Source organism: Chroicocephalus ridibundus, chromosome Z (assembly GCF_963924245.1).
Source record: "Chroicocephalus ridibundus chromosome Z, bChrRid1.1, whole genome shotgun sequence".
NCBI lineage: Eukaryota > Metazoa > Chordata > Aves > Charadriiformes > Laridae > Chroicocephalus > Chroicocephalus ridibundus.
Window position 1 is genome coordinate 45981414 of NC_086316.1, and position 22596 is coordinate 46004009.

At 41.8% G+C, this 22596-nt stretch overlaps 1 protein-coding gene across 4 annotated transcripts in view; it reads left to right on the forward strand.

Annotated features, from left to right (window-relative positions):
* PRUNE2 (prune homolog 2 with BCH domain) overlaps window positions 1-3663 on the forward strand; it is a 146766-nt gene extending 143103 nt beyond the window's left edge. For all 4 annotated transcript variants that reach the window (XM_063319587.1, XM_063319589.1, XM_063319588.1 and 1 more), the window contains one exon: window positions 716-3663. In XM_063319587.1, coding sequence (XP_063175657.1) covers window positions 716-737 — 22 coding nt within the window. In that variant the 3' untranslated portion in view covers window positions 738-3663. The remainder of the gene's footprint in view (window positions 1-715) is intronic.
* Window positions 3664-22596: the final 18933 nt, after the last annotated feature.

Genomic DNA, 22596 nt, shown 5'->3' on the forward strand with positions numbered 1-22596 from the left:
TGCTAACAGCAGTTTTACACAGACTTTCCTTCTGTATGTTTTCTGCTGAAACTTCTCTGGAGTCTGCCCAGCTCTCAGTTTGCTTCTGTTGTCTTTTTGATATCTATTACAAAGGCTTTTGTCTATTGTTGTGTTCTGTTTTGTTCAACTTCTTGCACTTCCTCATAACTTTAAACAAAATTCATTGTGAAATAATTCACAGTGAAGAACCCTATGTGTTCTGTAACAGTTCATAAATATTGAGAGTGTTTTAAATAGTTATGTGTCCTGTGAGGAAAATTGTATTTTGATGCAATGTTTACAATGACAACTTCTTCTTCTAAAGAGTACTTCTAAAGTATTTGGTGACATGTGCTTTGCACTAAATGGCAAAACCGTACTTCTAGAAACATTTCTAGGGGCACCTGTATTTTGCCACACCATGATGTCATTCCAGCAGTGGATCTTTTCACATCTGGTGTCTACTTCAGATTGGAATGTAGTTATTAATTTCAGTAAAACAGTAACAGATCTTATTAACGTGTGCATTTTCCATATATAGTAGACAGGATGTGTGTCAATTATTTGACACCAATGCATTTAAGTAAATGAGAGATGAGAATGCTCAATGTTTCGGGGGAGCTCAAGATTGCGGAAATTGCGAGCCACGTGTTTCATAGCACTGATTTTAATTTTTTTTTTCATTTGTGGTTTTTTTTTTGTCTTTAATATATAGCATTGACATGACCCTGAAATAAAAATCATCGCTGCCAGGCATTTGAAGAAGACGATTCGTTTGGATTTTCATCGCCCAGACACCCATGACAATGGTGTACAATAGGCAATTTGGGTTAATTTTGTTTGGTTTATGATTTTTCTGTGTCATTCAGCAATTCCAGAAGACCAAAAAGGGCCAACCCTGTTGCCATGGAAACAGCAGAATGTTGAGCCTGGTTATTTTTTGTGTTTTCAGCAATAGAGTTTTCATTAGGAAGGCTTTCATATCATCTAGCATCGCTTTCTATGTGTGTGTGCGAGTTCTGTTTAAAAGGATACCATTTTACCAACAGCGTGCCTCATGAACATGTCAATGAGGTTGTGGATTTTTGTTTCACTTTTGTCTTCAGCATATTAATGTTTATGCATAGCTGAACAGAATAGTTATTGTTACAATAAACTTTAGCTTGGTTGTGTCACAGAGCAGCAGCAACTTTATTGTTTAAAAATAATTCTGGAAATGATGCAGGACTTTCTTGAATTTGTCTGATTCTTACTATCTGAAAAGTCTGTCCATGTTCATTTAACCCTCATGGCTTCTTTATTTGGTAACAGAAAAGACTGGTACACTTAAAAATTAATAATTAATCATCAAACAGACTTCCCAGAGGACAAAAGAGTAACTGAAAATAATTTTATTTTAATAATTTAGTTTAGTATCTTTATTTTAGGGATACTTTTTATAGAAACAGCTAATCCTGTAAATGAGTGTCAAAGAGTCTAAAAGCTTTGGAGCATTAATTTGTTATTGTTGTTTTTTAAATCTGTTTTTCCATAACTTTTTTTTAAGTTACAAGTCTTCAAACGGCATCCTAACTCCAATCATAAAGGCTATTCATGCTATGAGTATGAAATGAATACTTAATATTTCCTACTAACGAATGAAGGTTAAATTATAAATCTACAGTTGGGAGTCACACTCATTTGTTAGGAATAGATGTCAAAGTATTATTCAAAGTTTATCTAATATATATTTAAAAAAAAGTATTACAGTGCACGTTATTGTCTGTGTCACAGAACACAGCAGTAAAAACATGACAGGGAAAAAAAAACGCTAAGTATTTCTTGTTTGCTGCTTTCCTGTGTGCGGGCACAAAAGACATTGCAGTGTAAGTCCTCCTATTCACTGGAAAATAACTGCAGTCTCTCAGACCATTGTTTTGCAAGAAAGTGCAAATTAATTGTTGAGTGAGTTCCACTTTTCTGCTTTAAAAAGACAAGAGTCAAGAATATGACTGATGCTTTCAGTTCCCCTAATGAACACACCCATGTGCTTTCCAAACCTGATGAGTCACCTGCCTTTTGGGATGTCCTAACAGAAGTAACGGTGTTACCCACTTTCTGAAATATTACTCTTACCTTCAAGAGATTTTCATCTGCCCTAGAATGACATCTGTGGATTCTCTACTTTGTCTGTAAGTCGTTAGACCTAACAATTCAAGATAGTTTGCACCTCCTTTTTATGTATGCACTGACTCCAGTCCTGCCTCAAGTCCAGAATTATTAATTAAAGAGAACACAAGCAAAAATTTTCTTGGGGAATAAAGTTTAAGCAAAAGGCAGGACAGAATGAGCCTTGATTTTTCAGTAGGATCCAAACTAAGAGTGAAAATTCTATTTTGTCCTTCATTTAAAAGATTGATATTTTTCTTCTGTGGTTTGCACGTTTCCATCTCTGTCAGTTTGTTTCTTCTATTTGCAAGGTAGCCTGCAGGCAAGGAAGCAACCATCCATCCCTGTGTGCACAGTTGTGCAGCCGTTGTGATGACAGTTGACAAAATTGTCAGAAAGGCAGGAACTTGCCAAATGCTTTCTTACCTGCCAGCATCAAAACCGAAATACCCGCGCCTCTGTGGTCCTTGCTCTGTGCTGGCGGGTGGTGCGTTGTGTCGTTGCCACACTAGCTAGCCTGCCATAGTGCATCTTTCTGTCAGTTCCTGCTAATTTTCGCAGAGGAAGGGCCTAATCCTGCTGGCCGTTGCTGCTGCTCTATAACCTTGCCCTAAGTTAGGATCTGGTAGTTTCCACCATTTCTCAGATGTTCGAATCTTGGCTTGTGTCTGCCTTATAAAAGTGCTGTCACTTAGAATATTGGGGATAATGTTTTATGTACAGATTAATATTTGTATTAACTTCCAGATGCTAATTAAGCTTCACCTAGATCTAAACTATTAAAAGCATTTAGTAGCATGAAGTTACATCTTCTGTAGACCTGTAGTTTAAGCCACCTGGAACGAGCTGGATGATTTCTGTTATGCCATAAGTGAGAGAAGTGTCCGCCAGAAGAGAAGTTCACCACAAAGTAGAGGTTCAGTGCCAATCTTCGTGCGCTGTTTGAGACCTAAGTGGGTTATGTGAGATTTGTGGTCCTAGTGGTGGGTGTCAGCTCAGAGGTGAGTTTAATTCCAAAGGCTTTGTATGAAATTACTAACCAACAAAGCTATACATGAATTAATAGAATTAATGTGGGTGGACTAATAGTGGCAGCCTGAGACAGAAGGAATTTGTTTAAGACAGATGTCACATTAAAAAAAAATGGGGCGTCAATGTGAGGGTGCAAAAGTGATTGCAAGATCAAGGTGTGCTTATTAATATATTTTGAAAAGTTTTTTAATATGATATGGTAATTCTATATTATCCTAACAATAATGTATCAACATTAATAAATCAGTAGTTTGTTGAAAGAGGAATATAGTACGTATAATTGCACAGATATAATCTTTTATATACGGATTTTTTCTACTGTGTATCAGAGTGCTCAGATAAAATATAAATTAATAGTTGCGATTTTTTTTTTGTTAAAAGACCTATGCTGACTTAAATTATAGATTAAGCAATACAAGGATATCTAATATCATTGTATGCATATATATACATATGAATCAGAAATAAAGAACTGCAACCCACCACTGGAAGTACTTCCTTTCAGTTGAAGTTTTTTTGTTATTCCCTGCGTGCAATGGAAACACTCGACAGTTTCAAATCACAGTTCTTTGCATAGGTGTAAATATTTTTTTCTCTCCATTCCCTTCCTGTCTTTCCAAAAATTGAAACTGAATCAATTCTGTGTCTCATGATGCTACTCTCCACCTCCATGTATTCAAATCCTTGCTTTGCTGATGCTAGCAATATTGTTCCTGAAAGAAAGGAGGAGAAGCTCTTCAAATTGCTCTCTAATTGTCTATGCGGTTATCTAGAAGTCAAATGCGCAGATAGTTTCACTTCATCTCATACGTTAGGCAGAAAACAGAAGAAACGGGGCAGAAACAGACTGCCTGTGAAACCACGCTGAGCAGTTTAACAACCTCATTGCCTGCAGTGAAGGAAAGACACTGGTGGATGTTCGGTCCTCTCGCCTCCCTGGTGCCATGTGCCCACTCCTGTCCCAGTCTACGTCTCTGTCACATGGGTCTACCTATACTGCCACTACTTTAAGCAAACCTGGCTGACTTATGGAGAACTAACCTGGAGCATTGTCCAGTGAGGCACCAAATATGAGCTAAAAGGGGATAACCTGTGTCTTCTTAATTGCCACCCACCTGCAAGCAACTCTCTGAGTGCTCCTAGACCTTTTCAGTGTAAAGTCAAAGAAGTGGGATTAAACTAACCTTTCATGCTTGTTGAACGTAATCTCTTTGACTATCGATAGGTTTGAAGATTTATCAGATCTTAAGAGCTGAGAATTTAGGGCTTAAATTGAGCCTCAGAAGCAGACTTAATTACCGCCATGTCATACAAAAGAAGTGCTGCTGGACTCCAGGAATCTTAAATTGTGTTTTGGTTTTGATTGTCTTTCTCCAGGTCCTTCCAATATAATTTAATCACAATTTAAATTTTTTGCTGGCAGTTATCTCTGGTGTGCAGTCATATGGGATCGTTTATACCCTAAATTGCAGAGGCTGGAATGGCTACGCTTACATCCAGCTATAATGCTGTAACTGGGAGAGCTGTGGGTCATCCTAATACCATCAGTTGTTGTAAAGAGAGCTTGGATATTTTTTTTCCCATACTTTCTATGTGCCTTACCACCTGGCAATTTATGTTCAAGGTCCTACACTTGGGTCGGGACAATCCTCGTTATCAATACAGACTGGGGGATAATGTGATAGAGAGCAGCCCTGCGGAAAAGGACTTGGGGGTACTCGTGGAAGAAAAGCTGGACATGAGACAATAGTGTGTGCTTGCAGCCCAGGCCAATCTCATCCTGGGCTGCATCAAAAGAAGCATGGCCAGCAGATCCAGAGAGGTGATTCTCCCCCTCTACTCTGCTCTTGTGAGACCCCACCTGGAGTGCTGTGTCCAGCTCTGGAGCCCTCAGCACAAGAAGGACATGGACTGTTTGCAAGGGCACATAGCGATAGGACAAGGGGCAATGGCTTTAAACTAGAGCAGGGCAGGTTTAGATTAGACATTAGGAAGAAGTTCTTTACAATGAGGGTGGTGAGACACTGGAACAGGTTGTCCAGAGAGACGGTGGAGGCCCCATCCCTGGAGACATTCAAGGCCAGGCTTGATGAGACTCTGAGCAACCCGGTCTAGTTGAAGATGTCCCTGCTCACTGCAGGGGGTTGGACTGGATGACCTTTAAAGGTCCCTTCCAACCCAACACATTCTATGATTCTATGATTCTGTGTCTTCCAGTAATTTGACTGATATTTTCAGAGTGCTGATTAATGGTTTTTGTAGCTGGGAATACTGGTGCAATAGACACATCTATTTACACAAGGAGAAGCTGAAAATGCAATTAAGTAGTAATACAGAAGCTTTACTTCCAAAAAGGGAAATCCTAGTATATTAACTGTTGACATCTTCCTGTTCTCTCATAGTCCCTAAGTCATCCATGTTGTGAACGTTTGGGACATCTTAATATTTTTCTCAAGAAAAAATGCGTAAAAAGGTGTAAAAGTACTTAAACTGTATGTTCTGTTCATCTGCTGTTTCTTCAGGAGTAGATTAAAAAAAATAATTTATTTTCTCGTAGATTTTCAGTGGAGGGTTGTCGTGAAGTAAGTTTTCAGCACAGTTCAGTGGCGTAAAATAAAGTATATCAGCTGAAAGGGAAATCCATCAGCATGCAGTAAGTTAGCATTACCACTAATTTCCCAACTGTCTTAATTTTCTGCTTTCCTGCTTCTCCAAGATTTATATTCCTGTTAGCTCAGTCTTTAGAGCTAAAGTGGAAATTGATTGCCTGGATTGTTTTCTGTATGGGAGAACTAGTTTAGCAAGCTGAATGCAAGATATTACAAAAGGAGACCATATTTATTTACAAAATCTCAAAGTAATTTGATCCCATCCCACCTGCTCACACTCCTCCTCTCACGGGCTTTGTTCATTCACACTGTCGCACCCACGTGCTCAAAAGCACCAGGATGTGTGTTCCCAGGGTGGCCAGACCCTGAGCAGCAGTTGCCAACACAAAGGACAAGAGCTGTTGGCTACCAAGTCCACATCATGTTTCTTGTCTTTTTTACTGCAGACAGCAAACTAGATCTGGGGTGTGGGGATTTTGAGTCCCTCGTACAGTTTAGGGGTCAGTAGCTATTATTGGGTGGTCCTTTGCTTTAGAGTCATGCTTCCTTCAGTCTGATAAATCCAAGGCCCCTTTTTTTTCCTTTGTTTGAAGCATGTGTTTGTTCTCTTGGTGAGTTATCACGTGCATCCTGTATGTGGTGTACTGTGACCTTTTTGCCCCCCTTCTGGTGTTAGGTGGCAGGGTCTTCCACTGACAACCTCTGGTCTTCCCGGAGTGCAGGTCTTATGGTCCTGGCATAAAAAAGAGATTCCTGGATTTTACTGCTGAGAGCAGTGTCCTGGGAAGTGTGTCCTGGTGCTCTTTGTTATCAGTCCCTGCTGTTCTTTTAACCCTTCTTCTGCTGGGTTTCCCACTGGGTTTACACACATGCATATTTCCTTTCATACAGCATTCATACCAATCTCATTTGTTCTGTTACAAATTTTTACAGCTTCACAGGACAAAGAACCACAGTTGTTGCATAGTTGGTAAGTCAGGAAAGTGCTGTTGCAGAGCTGTTGGGACTCATCACTGTGCAGAACTACATCATAACTACAGAAGAAATAAAGAAAACCTGGTTTTCATAATGAAATAAAGTATTAAAGATTCTTCAAGTGTAAGATTGGGGTTTTGGTGTTTCTTTTTTTAGGAATTGAAGAGTTTAAAGAATTTAATACTATCATCAGATTTCATCTCTTTCTGAAGAAAGAAGTTCAAAGAGTAATTTCGTAAATATTATTAGAAAAAGCTAATGTCATGTGCTAAAGCATGCATACATTAGCATTGTTAGCAAGGTGTTTGTTGGCATCAGTGGACTAAGTTTTTCGTCTTAAATCCAGAATTATGTTAGGCATCAGAATGCACTGTACCGTGTACCATATCACTATAGTTTGCATCATATTTGGATTATAAAGTTAGAAGAAATGACACTTGAAGCCAATATTTCTGTATCATGAACAAGTAATTTAAATCCACTGCAGCACTATTTCTGAGTGGTTTTTAAATGCCTCGAGGTCCCAAACCAATAGGCCCATGTCTCTGCCCTAACATTAGCTAATAACCTCTGAACGGTCTTGGAAGTAAATGACAAGTCCAGAGACTTTTTTGTTTGAGATGACCAACTCTGACCTCAGCGGTGGGCTGCAGCAGAAAAAAAAGTGCACCATGTCTCTAATACACTATCTAGTTTGTCAGAAAATCTGTTGAACTCTAGGATTGTCGAGCCACACTGTTCAAAGGAATTCGATATCAGGTGGAAAAATAAAAAGCATAAACTCACTTCCCAGTATTACCTGCTTAGCCAAGTTACACCTTACTACAAAAATAGAGGCAGTTAAAAGAAAATTCAAATCAGAAATGTCAGAACTTTATCTTCTTGCCTCTCCATTATGTACTTCAATAGGCAGCAAGCAAAGCAGCCTCCAGTGTTAGGAAAATAAACCACAGAGTACTTCCCACACCACTCCCTGAGGCCTGATATGCAAAGCAGACCCCCTCTGTGAGAGAGTGACTCAGAAAATGAAGTGCTGGCTTTACACGACAGACCTGTGTTAAACCATCAAGACTGTAAAACTTCATCTCTGAATTCATCTCTGTCTTCATCCCTTTGAAGTATACGTAACATTGCATTAAGCAGTCAACCTAAAGAATACAGAGAATATGAATGTGAGATTTGGGCTTTATAAAAGAAAAATGGAAAAGGAACACAGCTAAAATTGCCAGTCTGGGAAAGGAAAAATAGGGGAAGGAAGGACAGGTCAGGGAAATGACCAGGAGGAAGGTAGTGTTGCAGATATCTTTCTGCTTGGGGCTCCAGCCTTCTTCCGAATTCTGATTCTGCTTGGGGAGAGCTTCTGAAACACAGCAGGCCCTGTTTGCCTGGAGCCTTGACTCAGAAGAAGCGCAAGTCAGCTCTGTTCCAAATGTTCTTTTTTCGTCATTTAAAGAAATGATGGAATCCCTAGAGACAAGTACCTTAATCTGGCTTTCAGTCAGTGTAGAATAAAACCCTCTCAGCCCTTGTGTAGACAGCACAGAAGAGGAAGCTGGAAAAAATGGGAAACATTGCATGAATTTAGAAAAAAAAGGAAGTTACGTATTTCCCAGTTAATTGCAGAGAATAAGCATGAGTCAGAACACGTCATAGGTATGAATAAGGAAACAAATTAAATATAAAAAAGAAAGAGCAAGATGCAATAGGGGAGCATATGGAAAAAAGTGTTTCACAGAGGAAAATAGCTGCAGGAGAAAAATGACAGAATAGGAGATGAGCTATGCCAGAGGATAAACAGAGACCAGAAATGCAATGTAAACCAAATAAATGCAAATTGCCTCAGAAGAGAATTCCTGTGCTATTTAGTGGGTCAATATCAGTGGAGGAGCTGCTGTCTGCTGAAGGTGTCTCAGTGGGACATGATGGTATAGGTGTATGCAGCAATAAAAGATCTCAAGTTATTCATTCACCCGCTTCCTACCCCATCACCACTGGAAGAGAATATCACTGTGGGGAAAGCAAGTGGATTTAACACTCTGCAGATTTTGGGAGCAAACACCAAAATTAGTGAGACCTTGCTGATCCACTAAAGCCGATCCAATATTCTTTAACTACAAGAATTGGTTTTTACAGAATTCCTTCACTGATATGATCATACTTCCTGAACACACACCATTCCCAGAACCCAGCCCACCAGCAAAGTAACACTATTCAAGTGATCATTGTACTCCCAGGAGGAAAAATTCATAGGTCCTGGCTGCTGCTATTTTCTCTGAAAACAATTTTCTTTGGAAAAATTTCCTTTTGAACAGTATTTTCTTCAGTTTTCAGTAGTTGTGGATGTGGAATATCTATGCTGTCTGCCAGCCTGGAATTATCTGTGAGGAGTGTCGCTCATTCATGGCTTCTACTGGATAGAGAACCTTCTGCTTTTCTCATTCATCTCACAGATAGCCTGTTTCAGCCCCGGTAGGCAGCTAAGCGCCCCCCCCACAACCCCTCACTCACTCCCTGCAACAGAATGGTGAAGAGATTTGGAAGGGTAAAAGTGAGAAAACTTGTGGGTTGAGATAAAGACAGTTTAGTAGACAAAGCAAAAGCTGCATGTGCAAGCAAAGCAAAATAAGGAATTCATTCACTACTTGCCATCAGCAGGCAGGTGTTCAGCCATCTCCAGGAAAGCAGGGCTCCGTCACGCCTGACGGCTATCTGGGAAGACAAACACCGTAACTGTGAACACCTCCCCTTGCTTCTCCTTCTCCCCCGCTTTAGTTGCTGAGCGTGATGCTGTATGGTATGGAATAACCCTCTGATTATTTGGGGTCAGCAGTCCCAGCTGGGTCCCCTCCCAACTTCTTGTGCACCCCCAACCTACTTGCTGCCAGGGCGGTGTGAGAAGCAGAAAAGGCCTTGATGCTGTGTAAGCAATAGCTCACTGCTCAGCAACAGCTAAAACACTGGTCTGCTGTCAATGCTGTTGTGATTGCAAATCCAACCCAGCACAATACAAGCTGCTGTTAGCTCTGTCCCAGCAAATACTAGTACACCAGAAGATCAAACCCAGGCTGCTGTTAATAAGCATATTTTTGCCCTACTAAACCTGACTTCAGGCATCTTTAGATTAAAGTGTTCTGCCTTGTGTGGAGCAGTGATCAGCTAGAAACTGGCCTAAAAGCTGTTCGGTGTTGGTAGACATCTCTAGTTCGTGGGAGGATTGTCAGGTAAGTTCAGTACCTGCTTACAGAATTGCTGGAGTTGTGAAGTAAGTAAAAATGGATGACACTAGTGACATGAACCCACACAGGCAATGTTGTCACCAATTCAGTTAACTCATTTGCCAGGTCTTTTCTAACAGGTCCTGGAAAAAAAAGGCACTCCATTTTTTCCTCCCAAAGCCAAGTCAGAGAGGGACAAAGCAGGGTAAATTGCCCTCAGAATCACCCTCCTGAGACTGTCTAGACACTCTTCTCATTTTCCTCTGTGATTTCAGCTGCTGCACTTCCTACAAAGCTGGTACTCCATTCCTCTCTCACGTGAGTGGAAACGATGAGCACAGGAAGGAGAGTGGGATGAGATCCAGAGTAGAGGTTTTTTTGTGAATGCTGAACAGAATCTAGAAAAGACGCTCTGTTTCTCATCCTTAATTGCTTACTCTTGACTTTTGTCTCTGGTTTGTTTAGCCTGATAAGTTCTTTTTTTTGTTTATTCGGACTACTCCATATTAGGTGTTGTTACTTCTGTGTTACCGTTCACTATCACTTCCATTGATAAGCTTCCTAACTTTACCCCAACTTCAAACAAATAATTACTGCTGATGAAAGGCTTAGTCTTTTCATGTTTCTAATTCGAACATCACTATTTTGTTAATTGCCTTCTCTGGAAGTAGCAATGTTGTGCAATGGGAATCTGAAGGAGAGGACAAGAAGGTTCCTCGGGACCTTTATTGACCTGAAGCTCCTGGACTAGCTCACTGTGAAACAGAGGGTGGTGACAGCTCACCTAGGTGGGCAGATGTGATGTGATGCATTAGGCATGCACATATATATATATATATATGTATATGCACATGTATATACACACACACACACATATGTATAGATGCATGAATATATGAACAAAGCCAGAGCTGAAAAAGACTTTACTGCATTCAAGCTTCTATCTTGCATTCAGGATTCTGTGTTGCATTCTAGCTTTAAGGAAACACCTGCAGCTGTTGCCCTGCTTCCTGATGCTGTGCTGGATGTATGCCTGTTCCAGAGATGCAACAGTTAAAGGATCAACTGATCTAAACTGCTTTTATGTACAACAAATGATTTTTTTTCTAGCGTGGAGGTAGCATTGGTGAGTTGAAAGGCTCATCCTTTGATGCTACAGTATCAAATCATGTCACGAGGAAACAGGTAACATCAAGATTTTGACATCTTAATATTATTCAGATTGTCCTAAGTGTGCCCCAGTATTTATTTTCTTGAAAAAAGATGTGTTCTGCATAAAATTCTAACTCCTAGCCTCTACCGTGAGTTATCAGGGCTTGCCTTCTTTGCAAGATTAATTCCAGCATTAAACTTTTATGTTATTCCAGAATGATTTCTATCCATATGCACAACTTTCTCCTTAGTTGTGGTAATACTACTCTCCACAAGTGGACCAAGAGTGGGCTAGTTAAATCTTATGTCAGGACAATTTACCAGTTGCTAACCGGATGGCTCCAAGGAGCAGCAGGAGGATAGGACAACTGCCGTGACGTGAATTCTCCAGTGTCTTCCCCCAAGTCCTTTCCCTCCTGTCCAAAAGGGCAGACATCTTCTTCCAGAATGCTGTGGTAAGGGATCCAGCATCTGCCTCTGTGTATGGCAGGGCTTATAATTTTGGAATTTATTACAGGAATTCCGAACAGCCCTGACAGCAAAGTGCAGTGCAAACACAGCCTTGCTCTGTGTCTGCTCTCGCTTGAGCAGAGCTACCTCAGCTGGGGTCTGCCAGAACAGCCTACTCTTGACCATCCTTATGCCCAACAGGATAAAACTATAAATTTCTTTAGGTACATTGTAAAACTGCAGATTCAGTGGTTTTAGTTCCATGTTTGTTTCAGTGGTAATTCACTACCTGGAAACTGAACATCTCACTGCTACTTGCTGTCTCTTTTTTTTTTTTCTTTTTCCTTCTTAGTGTGAATTGTAGGCATATTTTCTAGATGAAGGGGGGAAAAAAATCTCTGGAGGGGCTGCCTGTTTTCGTTTCTTTGCACTGCCACACATCCAGATCTGATGCCTATGAGGTGCCCAGTTGGTCCCAGCACCTTTGTCTTTCCCTTGAGAGGGGCAGCATGGAGGCCACCCAGCTTCTTCGAGTGCTCATAGCTGCCCCCATGATTTCCAAGGGATTCTTATCATGAATGCCACAAGGAACCCACCTCATATACTGGCATCTGCTTCAATCGACTTGTCACGCCACTAATCCATATGGCATGCATGGATTGAGCAGATGTGTGACAGGCCCTCAGAGTTATTGGTGAGGGGAAACCAGAGAATATTACTTCAAATTTTCCCCGGGCTGTTCTGCCTTTCCACAGGCCCGCACACTCCTGAACACTCCTGGATGGCCTCCTAATCCGGAAGGTGAGCTGCAGCTCGTCACCCTCGGCAGCAGCATCATGCTGCCATTATTATTCCCATCCCTTCAGAATTTTATTAAACTATGTATTTTAGCTAAATTCATTCTCAGTCTGTCTTTACAAAATCAGATATGTTGTACTTAATATTGTGAAGGACCCAATGTATATGTGAGGGATGTTCTCTGCATACGTGAGAACTAAGAATATTTAAAGAGGTAAAATAAAGAATAATGACTACTAGCTCTGCTACTGTAGTTCTTTCATTATATACTATTGGCAGAGAAAAAAACACAACTTGTTTAAGGTTGTTTTTGCTCTTTTGGGACCTCAATAAATAAAACAAGTTTTGAGGTTATTCCTTGCTGTATGGAATAGTTGAGTCCTAAATGATGGCAAGAACTGGTGTCAGTTCTGGAGCTGGCCTGCTGATCTGATGGACAAGTCTCCCTATGAGTTTCTGGGTCTTAACGTTTATGACCAAGAAAAATAGCTCTTCGTCCAGTAGATTATAACTGCTCAGCTGAAGACAAATAGAGATGTGCAAGTGTGTGAGAGAGAAAATCTCGAGTAATGTTATGCTGCTTTTACCTAGGACTTTGTTTTTGTAAATTGCTGAGTCTGTTGGGTGCCTGGACATTTTGTCTCCATTAAAGAAATGCAAATAAGGAAGTAAACACAAGTAGCCCCAACAACACCTGATAGAAAGGAAGGAGGAGAAAGCAAACAAGTCTAACTGCTTAATAAAGAAGGGGTAAACCAGAAAATACATTTAATGGATTTAGAAAAGAAAACCCCAGATTATTTAAACAGCCTTCCTAATTCAATATTCAATACGAGTAACTTTGAATTTCTGTGGGTCTCCAGTGTTTTTTTAGTTTTTATTATGCTCTGTCCAAGAAGTTGAACAGAGTTTGACTGCATATTCCTGTGAACGTGTGGAAGTTGTGAGCGCCTGCTCAGTGCCTCTGCTTGGGAAACACAAGCATTTGATTGTAGCGTACCTGTGGTCATCATCAGACAGATCCACCTTAGGGGGATTTCTCTGTCAGCTATTCTAAGCACACTCAAAAATTAGAAACTGGGCATGCGTGGGGAATCCAAAATATAAAGTAGACATTTGGTGATCCAGGTTGCAAAGCTGAGATTTTTCCTGAATAGATTAACAAGAAAAATGAAAACCTGACCACGTCTTTCTGCTGGTAGCTTCTTCACGCAGAGCCAGATCACAGTTTAAAAGTGAATACATGTATTAATGAATTATATATATTTTTTTAATGTTCTTAAGAATTGGCCCTCAAGACCCTGCAGTGGCTCAGAGAGCCAGAAGCCTCCTTTGCTCTGCTCACAACTTACAGGCAGCAAACAATGCCTTCCCCTTACCACTGCTTCGCGTAAGCCAGGCTTGGGCTATTTCTGCTTCCCAGGGTAGCCTGCAGAGAGGCTGTTGCTCAGAGTAAACATTTCATCTGAGTACCTTTTTTACCAGCTGCCAGATCCGCTCCTGCCTCTGGCTGCATGCTGTCCGGCTGCTCTCCTCCTGCCACACAGCCCTCCCTGAGCTCCCCTCTCGCCTTATGGATTACCCTGCGCTTCCCCTGTGTTCTTGCATTTCTGAGAGTGCATTGAATAGGCTGTAACTATTTGCATAGGTTAAAAAACGGTGTAGGGCTGGTACACTTACACACCTACATTCTCTGGCTCTTCTGTTGACAATGCAGTAGTCCACTGTAACTATAGTGAAATCTAGGAAAGACTGTTTTTGCCTATTATTGTGATGCTCCTTAAGGAGAAAACTGCTACCACATAGAAACTAGTTCTGGACTGGTCTGGACGATACGTCTGCTACCTGATGAGAGTATTATTGCAATACTTAATTATGAGGCTTTCTTACACACCTTCATTTGAAACATTAGCCAATATCTATCAACTCTTGTATTTAGCTCAGGAAATAGTTTTAATATAACTAACCAAGCCCCTCTCAGCTTGCAGTTTTGCTGAAGTGTACTTCTGTCTGGGACAAGCAGGTCATTATGAGGTGGGGAAAATACAGTGAGCAATGAATCTGTGGTAGCTACTGGCAACCCTATTGAACTCAGACTATTTATTTGGCTCAATTTCTACAGCTGTATAAATCGCCCAGGAAAAGTCTGGTTGCAAATTTTTCTGTCCTTCCCCAGTGAGGCCTTTTTTAGTTCCAGACCTCTCACATCTCAGTACTGGATACATAGTTTTCCAATTATTCTATGCATTACCTTCACTTTTGCTTTCTTACCCTTCCTATTAAGTGACCTTTCATGAGTTTTTTACTTCTGTTCTGGGGAAAGGAAAGTTTGGGGAAATAGGTCCCAGAGCCATTGGTAGTACTCAGCCCGTGAAGACCGCAATGTTTGATAAAAATTAGAGGTATTATTCTAAAAAGATCTTCATGGGGTAAGTAGGCTTGTAGCTATTCTAAGTGAAAAGTGTATTTATTGTAGTGCTGTGGCAAATGGAATACCACAGCCTAAGCCAAGACCTGACAAACATGACTGCACAAAGATCTTACAAGACCATAGAAACCAGAAAGCACGTCCCCTTGCCTGGTTCTCAGACCTTCATTCTCCTCTTTTCCTTAAGGTAACAGTCTAACAATGTGGGAGAGAAAGTTCAGGTAGAAAATAGAGCTAAGCAATGGAAGAATGCATTAAAAAAACAGCCAACAAAACCCAACTCATTATTTTTCTTAGCAATATGTTCATTCATATGCTTTGCCTAGTTTATAAGCAGCAGTACTGCCTGTACCTGCCTTTGGTGCTCCCCAGCACAACACCGTGTTCCAGTCCTGAACACGTACTCACCCTCTTTGCTTACACTAGGGAGCAAAGGTGAATTAAGTAACACACTCTGTGCTTAGCACCAGATTAAATGTAGTCTAGATGAACAAACATACTGTATTTCAAGTTGCTTCCTAATTTGATTTTTGGTGTTTTTTAAAGACGAAATTGCTTAACTGGAACAGTGCCCTCAGACTCTAAAAGGTGAATCATATTGTTATTTTTGTTTTCCTTTTAGTCCCACTGCAATCCCCTAACAGTTTACTCATTGTTTTTATTATTAATCCTCCGTTTCAAAGACGGGGATGAGCCATCTATTATTAATGTTATTAGCTGAGTTAACATCCCCGTAATTGTTTTGCTAGTATTTCTACTACTGGTAGGTGGGGAGTACCCTGATAAGTAGTGAGCTAACTTGCGGATACTCATCTTGACAAAAACTTTCCAGAATGAGTCAATGCAAATGCAAATGCAAATGCAGCTAAAACCGACCAGCTATTCTCTCCCATTTCCTAAAACGTGAACACTTACATCGGTGAGCAGCAGCCATGTGAATGCTGAGGTGAAGCTTTGCTTCACGTAACACATGGATTACATTTGTGGTTCTCCTTCTTTCTTTTTTTGTGGCTTTGACCAAAAAATGAATGAAATTCAATTTGTGAGCACACTGGTCGTGGATTTAATTTCAATAGTGCTGAAATAGTCAGCTAACACCTTTTGAAAGTTCCTAAATGCCAGTGAATACAAGTGAAAATTTAAATGTATCTGTATGGATTTCGGTGTGTAAGTTTCAGAAAGTTATACCTATGCTTTTGTTCTTTGGTGGAAATAGAGGGTAACACCAGTAAGTAGCACCAAAACAGAATTACACAATCCAGTTTGGGGTTTCTTTGCAGTCAGAAGAGATTTCTTTTGTAAGTAATAACCAATGTAAAAAGGGCCACACAGATTTTCTGAGGGAAGGTGCCATGTGTTGGCAAAGCATTTAATATCCTCACATTACGATGTACTATAAATTTGTTTTTAAAAATCAGTGATATTTTAAAAGGCACATGGACTGGCTTGGAGGCTGTGGCAGGAGGGTGAGCCCACTGACTGCTGGTTATTAGCATCAAGGCAAACCTCAGCTGGCTTACTTATCTCAGAACCTGCCTCCAGACATCCCCAGTATGCACGTATTTCCACACATGTGAGCCAGTTTTCTCTTCAGAGTCTTTCTGTCTTCTGCTTGGTGTTCTGTTCATCAAATTAGTAAAGTATTTCTTCAAATTGGCATTGTCCTCACACCAAATCAACATACAGTATTAATCACAGACTACCTAAAGCTTTTACTTCAGAATAGGAGTAACTAGTACTTAATAAGAGGGTTCAGTTCTGCTGAGAGTGCCTAATATTAATTTGGCTGCATATCAGTTTCAACCACTGCAGTCTCAAACTGAGAATAAAAGCCTCATTCACTCAAATGGTCTTATTTATTAGCCTCTTAAAATTTTCCACGAGTATGTGCTCAGGACTTTTCAACAGAACGGTTATTTTTCTCCAGTTTTACTCCCATTCACATTAATTTAGAGAGGAGGAAAGTTTGTGTCATTGTAGTCAGGCCTATATAACTATTTTGCTTTGAATCCTCATTCCCAGATTAAAGTGAGCAGAAGTGACTTCAGGACCAAATCGTAGTCAGTCGGGACACCCTTTACATTCAGTGAATTCCCTTCAGACGGATACAGAAGTAGAGCTGGCTGGGCTAGTGCCCCAGACTTGGAGGAGCCAGGGGATTTACAAAGGTTAAACATATTTAAAAGGAGAGATGTAGAAGCATATCTATTCCACGAAAACAGACAAGAAACAGTAATGAGAATTCCCCGCTCAATGCAATAAGATTTTCCTGAGGGTTACCGGCTCTAATTCAGGCTGTCTAGGCTTACTGTGAACTGTGTGGTTCTTCCAAGGTAACGTTGTTTTGCATCCTGAGGGCATGGGGCATGGAGAACTTGTATTCCACCAAAGACAGAGAAGAAAAGAAAGTTAACTAAGTGCTATTTCCTCCATCCAAACAGTAGTCCATATCCACTTGGCTCTCCTGTTTCCTTGAAGGGTTCACAATCACAGCACGTGGCAAACGTTTGCCGTGCTGTGCCCAGAATGGCCTAGCATGACACTGTGCTGGAAGTAAGTACAGCCGGATGACTCTGAGGGGATGCCAAAATGATTAAAAAGGAGAGAGCTGCTACCCAGCTTTTCTTTGACTAATCCTTTACAGGGGAAATAGTTCATAATAAAACCATATTTTTCCTCTGGGGAGTTACAGTTCATTGAGAATAGACCTGACAAAATAATGGGCAGCCTAGGGCTTAGACCTAAAAGTAAAATAAGGTACCCAGGAAGGCATCTGTGGAGACACAGGTTCAATTTTTAAGAAATCTAGGAAACAAAGTTTCAAATCTAGATATACAAAACTCAGCAACTCCAGGGTGTCAGCAAGTAACCCAGAGAACTGGGGCGGTTCATGACAGGTACCCATCCTTGAAGAGCACAGTCCTTGCCTCTTGTGTATTGTAGTTGTAACAGAAATAGTTGTCATTTGCTATAAACAACCGTATTTGAAAACAATATTGTAATATGCTCTGTTGCATGCAATTAATTTTAAAGCCCATTTGCAGCTTGCTGCGAGGTACCTGCGTTATTCTAAGCTCACTAAGAGCAGCATTTGATGTATGAATACTTAGGAGCAGTTTTATCCCTTTCTGGGCATGTCTGTTGCTGCTCCCATCCTCAGCTCTGATGATCTCTGGAGAGATCCTCACTCTCTGTGACTTTCCTGCTGCTGCCGGCATTGCCGGTGCCACTGCTCTCGCTACCCCTCCATCAGGCCAGGCAGGTTTGCTCCATGGCCCTGCAGCTTTCCGGACAGCTGGAGAGGGTTAGATAACCAGGGGTCATTTGATGGTTTTGTGTTTGTCTGCTGAAGTGACATCTTACAGTACCACTGTTGAGTGACCATTTGGGGTGGGGGTTGTTGTTTTGGTTTTTTTTTTTTCCCTTTTCTGTACAGAAAAAGAGCCAGCTTCTAATCAGGACAATAAAGTAACTTATAGTGGTTTGAAATTTAACACCCGGCCAAACCCACGTATCCTGTTGTTATTCTGCAGTCAGCATGTTTAGCAGCATACAGAAACACTGACTGAAGTGCCTGATTGAGTGAAATGACCTATTACAGCTGGCCAGCACTGAGATTGAGTTTATGATTCAAGCAAATTCATTATCCATAGCAATATATATCTGAGTCATTCTAGACTGAAAAAAATGATCCTAGAAAGACAGCTGGCTCCCTAAGAAATTAGATCAATAAAATGTTTAAGAATGTACACACATTTCCTTAACATTTCCCCATTGCTCTTAAGAAAATTAAATGTAAATGTTGGTTAATAAATGTAAAAAGAGCTATTATAGCCCTTTTAAAGACAGGGAAGTTAAAACAAATAGAGTGACCCTTCCAGTACTGGTACATCTGTGGAACTGGAATTTCCTGGTGGCTCTTGGCTTGTATTAAACTGAAACTTACCAAACAGGTTTTGTTTTTTTTTCAAAACCTTATCTGGCACAACAATTACTGTAAACTTTTAAAAGTTTGTTTTTTCTTTAATGTAAATGAATTCTTGGCTTTCTTTTCTGACCCCTACTCTCCTATGAGCCTTAAACAAACATGCTTTATGCTGTGTGGACTAAACTAGTAACCAGATGTCCAGCCAAGAAAAACAATTTTATCTTCATTAATGAGGTTAAATGCAGGAATTTGTTTGGACAGGTCCTTTTCTGCATACGGGTAAATCAGTAGTGTAGTTGTATATCAGGGCTTGCTGCAGAGGTAGTTTCCATTTAAAATCAAACCACCAATAGAAAAAAGAAAAAATAGCATGGAATTGATTTCAAGAGAGACAGATCTGGGATAAGTCTTGTAAAGTGATAAATAAAAGTCAGATACCTCAAGGAAAACGGATGTATATGGAAAGTAAGCCACCTTTTGTGATATAAAGCACTTTTTGACCACTGCTTTATCAAGACCCTTTTTATACGACAAAGAAATTTTCCTGGTCTACTGATGATGAAATTCCAGATGCAACGTCATGGAAAAAATAAGAGCAAAGAAAGAAGAATTTATCTCTGATTTGGTTTAGTTTACAAACTTCCACATTGTGATTCCCCTTGATTATTTTTTTCCAATTTACTTAGTTCCATAATATTCATTGTTATTTTCTGCCATCATAGAATCACAGAATCTTAGTGGTTGGAAGGGACCTCTGAGATCATCGAGTCCAACCACATTAAAAAAAAAAAAAAAAAGCACCCACCTACTAAACTCCACACCCACAACCCCACACACAACACCCCACCACAAACCAATAATCTTGGGCACTAGAGCATGCCCCGAAGAGCCATGTCTACACGTTTCTTAAATACCTCCAGGGATGGTGACTCCACCACCTCCCTGGGCAGGCTGTTCCAGTGCCTGAACACTCTTTCAGTAAAGTAATTCTTCCTAATATCTAACATGAACCTCCCCTGCCACAACTTCATACCATTTCCTCTGGTCCTGTCGTTATTCCCTTGGGAGAAGAGGCCAGCCCCTGCCTCTCTACAGTTTCCTTTCGGGTAGTTGTAGAGGGCAATGAGGTCTCCCCTCAGCCTCCTCTTCTCCAAACTAAACATGCCCAGTTCCCTCAGCCTCTCCTCATAGGACTTGCTCTCCAGACCCCTCACCAGCCTGGTAGCTCTCCTCTGGACACGCTCCAGCACTTCAATGTCTTTCCTGTAGTGAGGGGCCCAGAACTGAACACAGTACTCGAGGTGAGGCCTCACCAGTGCCGAGTACAGAGGCATGATGACTTCCCTACTCCTGCTGGCCACGCTATTCCTGATACAAGCCAGGATGCTATTGGCCTTCTTGGCCACCTGGGCACACTGCTGGCTCATGTTAAGCCGGCTGTCCACTAACACTCCCAGGTCCTTTTCTGCCGGGCAGCTTTCCAGCCACTCAGCTCCAAGCCTGTAGCGTTGCCCGGGGTTGTTGTGACCAAAATGCAGGACCCGGCACTTGGCCTTATTAAACCTCATCCCATTGACCTTGGCCCATTGATCCAACCTATCTAGATCCCTCTGTAAAGCCTTCCGACCCTCCTAGTTTGGTGTCATCCGCAAACTTACTGAGGATGCATTCAATCCCCTTGTCTAGATCATCAATAAAGATATTGAACAAGACTGGCCCCAAAACTGAGCCCTGGGGGACACCACTGGTGACCGGCCGCCAACCAGATTTTGCTCCATTAATCACAACTCTCTGGGCACGGCCATCCAGCCCGTTTTTTATCCAGCAGAGGGTACACTTGTCTATGCCATGATTCTCCGGTTTCTCCAGGAGAATGCCATGGGGGACGGTGTCGAAGGCCTTACCAAAGTCCAGGTAGACAACATCCACAGCCTTCCCCTCATCGAGAAAGCGGGTCACATGGTCATAGAAAGAGATCAAGTTGGTCAGGCAGGACCTCCCTTTCATAAACCCATGCTGGCTGGCCCTGATCCCTTGGCTGCCCTTCCCTTGCCTTGAGAGCTCACTCAGGATGATCCTCTCCGTGATCTTTCCCGATACCGAGGTCAGGCTGACAGGCCTGTAGTTTCCGGGATCCTCCTTCCGGCCCTTCTTGTAGATGGGCATCACATTGGCCACCCTCCAGTCATCTGGCACCTCTCCTGTTGACCAGGATTGTTGATAGATAATGGAGAGAGGCTTGGTGAGCTCTCCTGCCAGCTCCCTGAGAACCTTTGGGTGAATCCCGTCCGGCCCCATGGACTTATGCGTGTCCAGGTGCATACGCAAATCATTAACTACTTCCTCCTGGATTCTAGGGGAGTTGTCCCATTCTCCATTCTTATCTTCCAGCCCAAGAAGCTGAGCACCCTGGGGGTAGCTGGTCTGACTATTAAAGACAGAGGCAAAGGCGGCATTAAGTATCTCAGCCTTCTCCTCGTCCTTGGTTGCAAGGTTTCCCCCCGCATCCAGTAAGGGATGGACATTCTCTGTCACTCTCTTTTTGTTGATGTATTTATAGAAACTTTTTTTGTTGTCCCTTATATTAATTGCCAGGTTGAGTTCCAGCTGGGCTTTTGCCTTCCTGATTTTTTCTCTGTATGACCTAACACGATCTCTGTACTCCTCCTGAGTTGCCTGTCCCCTCTTCCAAAGGTGGTAAACCTTCCTTTTTTCCTTAAATCCCATCAAGAGCTCTTTGTTCATCCAGGCCGGCCATTTTCCCCGCCCTTTAACTTTGCACCTCATGGGGACAGCCTGCTCCTGGGCCTTTAGGATTTCCCTCTTGAAGAGCGTCCAGCCTTCCTGGGCTCCTTTGTTTCTCAGGACTACCTCCCACGGGACTCTCCCAGCCAGGGTTCTGAACAGGCTAAAGTCTGCCCACCGGAAGTCCAAGATGGAGGTTTTGTTAATCCCCTTCCTTACCTCACTATGAATGGAAAACTTAACCATTTCATGGTCACTAAGCCCAAGACGGCCTCCGACCTCCACGTCCCCCACTAGCCCTTCTTTGTTTGTGAACAGTAGGTCTAGCAAGGCACCTCCCCTGGTAGGCTCACCTACCATTTGTGTCAGGAAGTTATCTTCCATACACTCAAGGAACCTCCTAGCCTACCTGCTCTCTGCTGTGTTATATTTCCAGCAGATGTCTGGTAAGTTAAAGTCCCCAACTAGAACAAGGGCTGGCGTTTGTGAGACTGCAGCCAGCCGCTTATAGAACACCTCATCAACCTGCTCATCCTGGTTGGGTGGTCTATAGCAGACTCCCAGCTCAAAATCACCTTTGTTAGCCTTCCCTTTCACCCTTACCCATAAACACTCAACTTCTTCATCACTGGAGTCTATAGAGTCAAACAACTCCCTAATGTACAGAGCCGCACACACACCCCTCCTTCCTTGCCTATTCCTTCTGAAGAGCTTATAGCCACTCATTGCAGCATTCCAGTCATGACCATCATCCCACCACGTTTCCGTGATGGCGACTATGTCGTAGTTGTCCTGCTGCACAATGGCTTCTAGCTCTTCCTGTTTGTTGCCCATGCTACGTGCATTAGCGTAGATGCACTTGACCTGGGCTACTGATTTCACCCCCGTCTTTGGCCCTTGACACTCAGGTTCATTACCAGTGGGCCTGGTTTTATCCCCTTCCCCCTTAACTTTCGGCTTAAAGCTCTGTCCATGAGCTTTGTTAACTCTTAGCCTAGTACCCTTTTCCCCTTCTAGGAAAGGGTTTTCCCAATGTTCTCTAGCAGTAATTTCTAAGCGTCTATCACCTTTCTCTGATGAAATGTCAGAGTGGGAGTCCTCACTAATGTGGTCTCC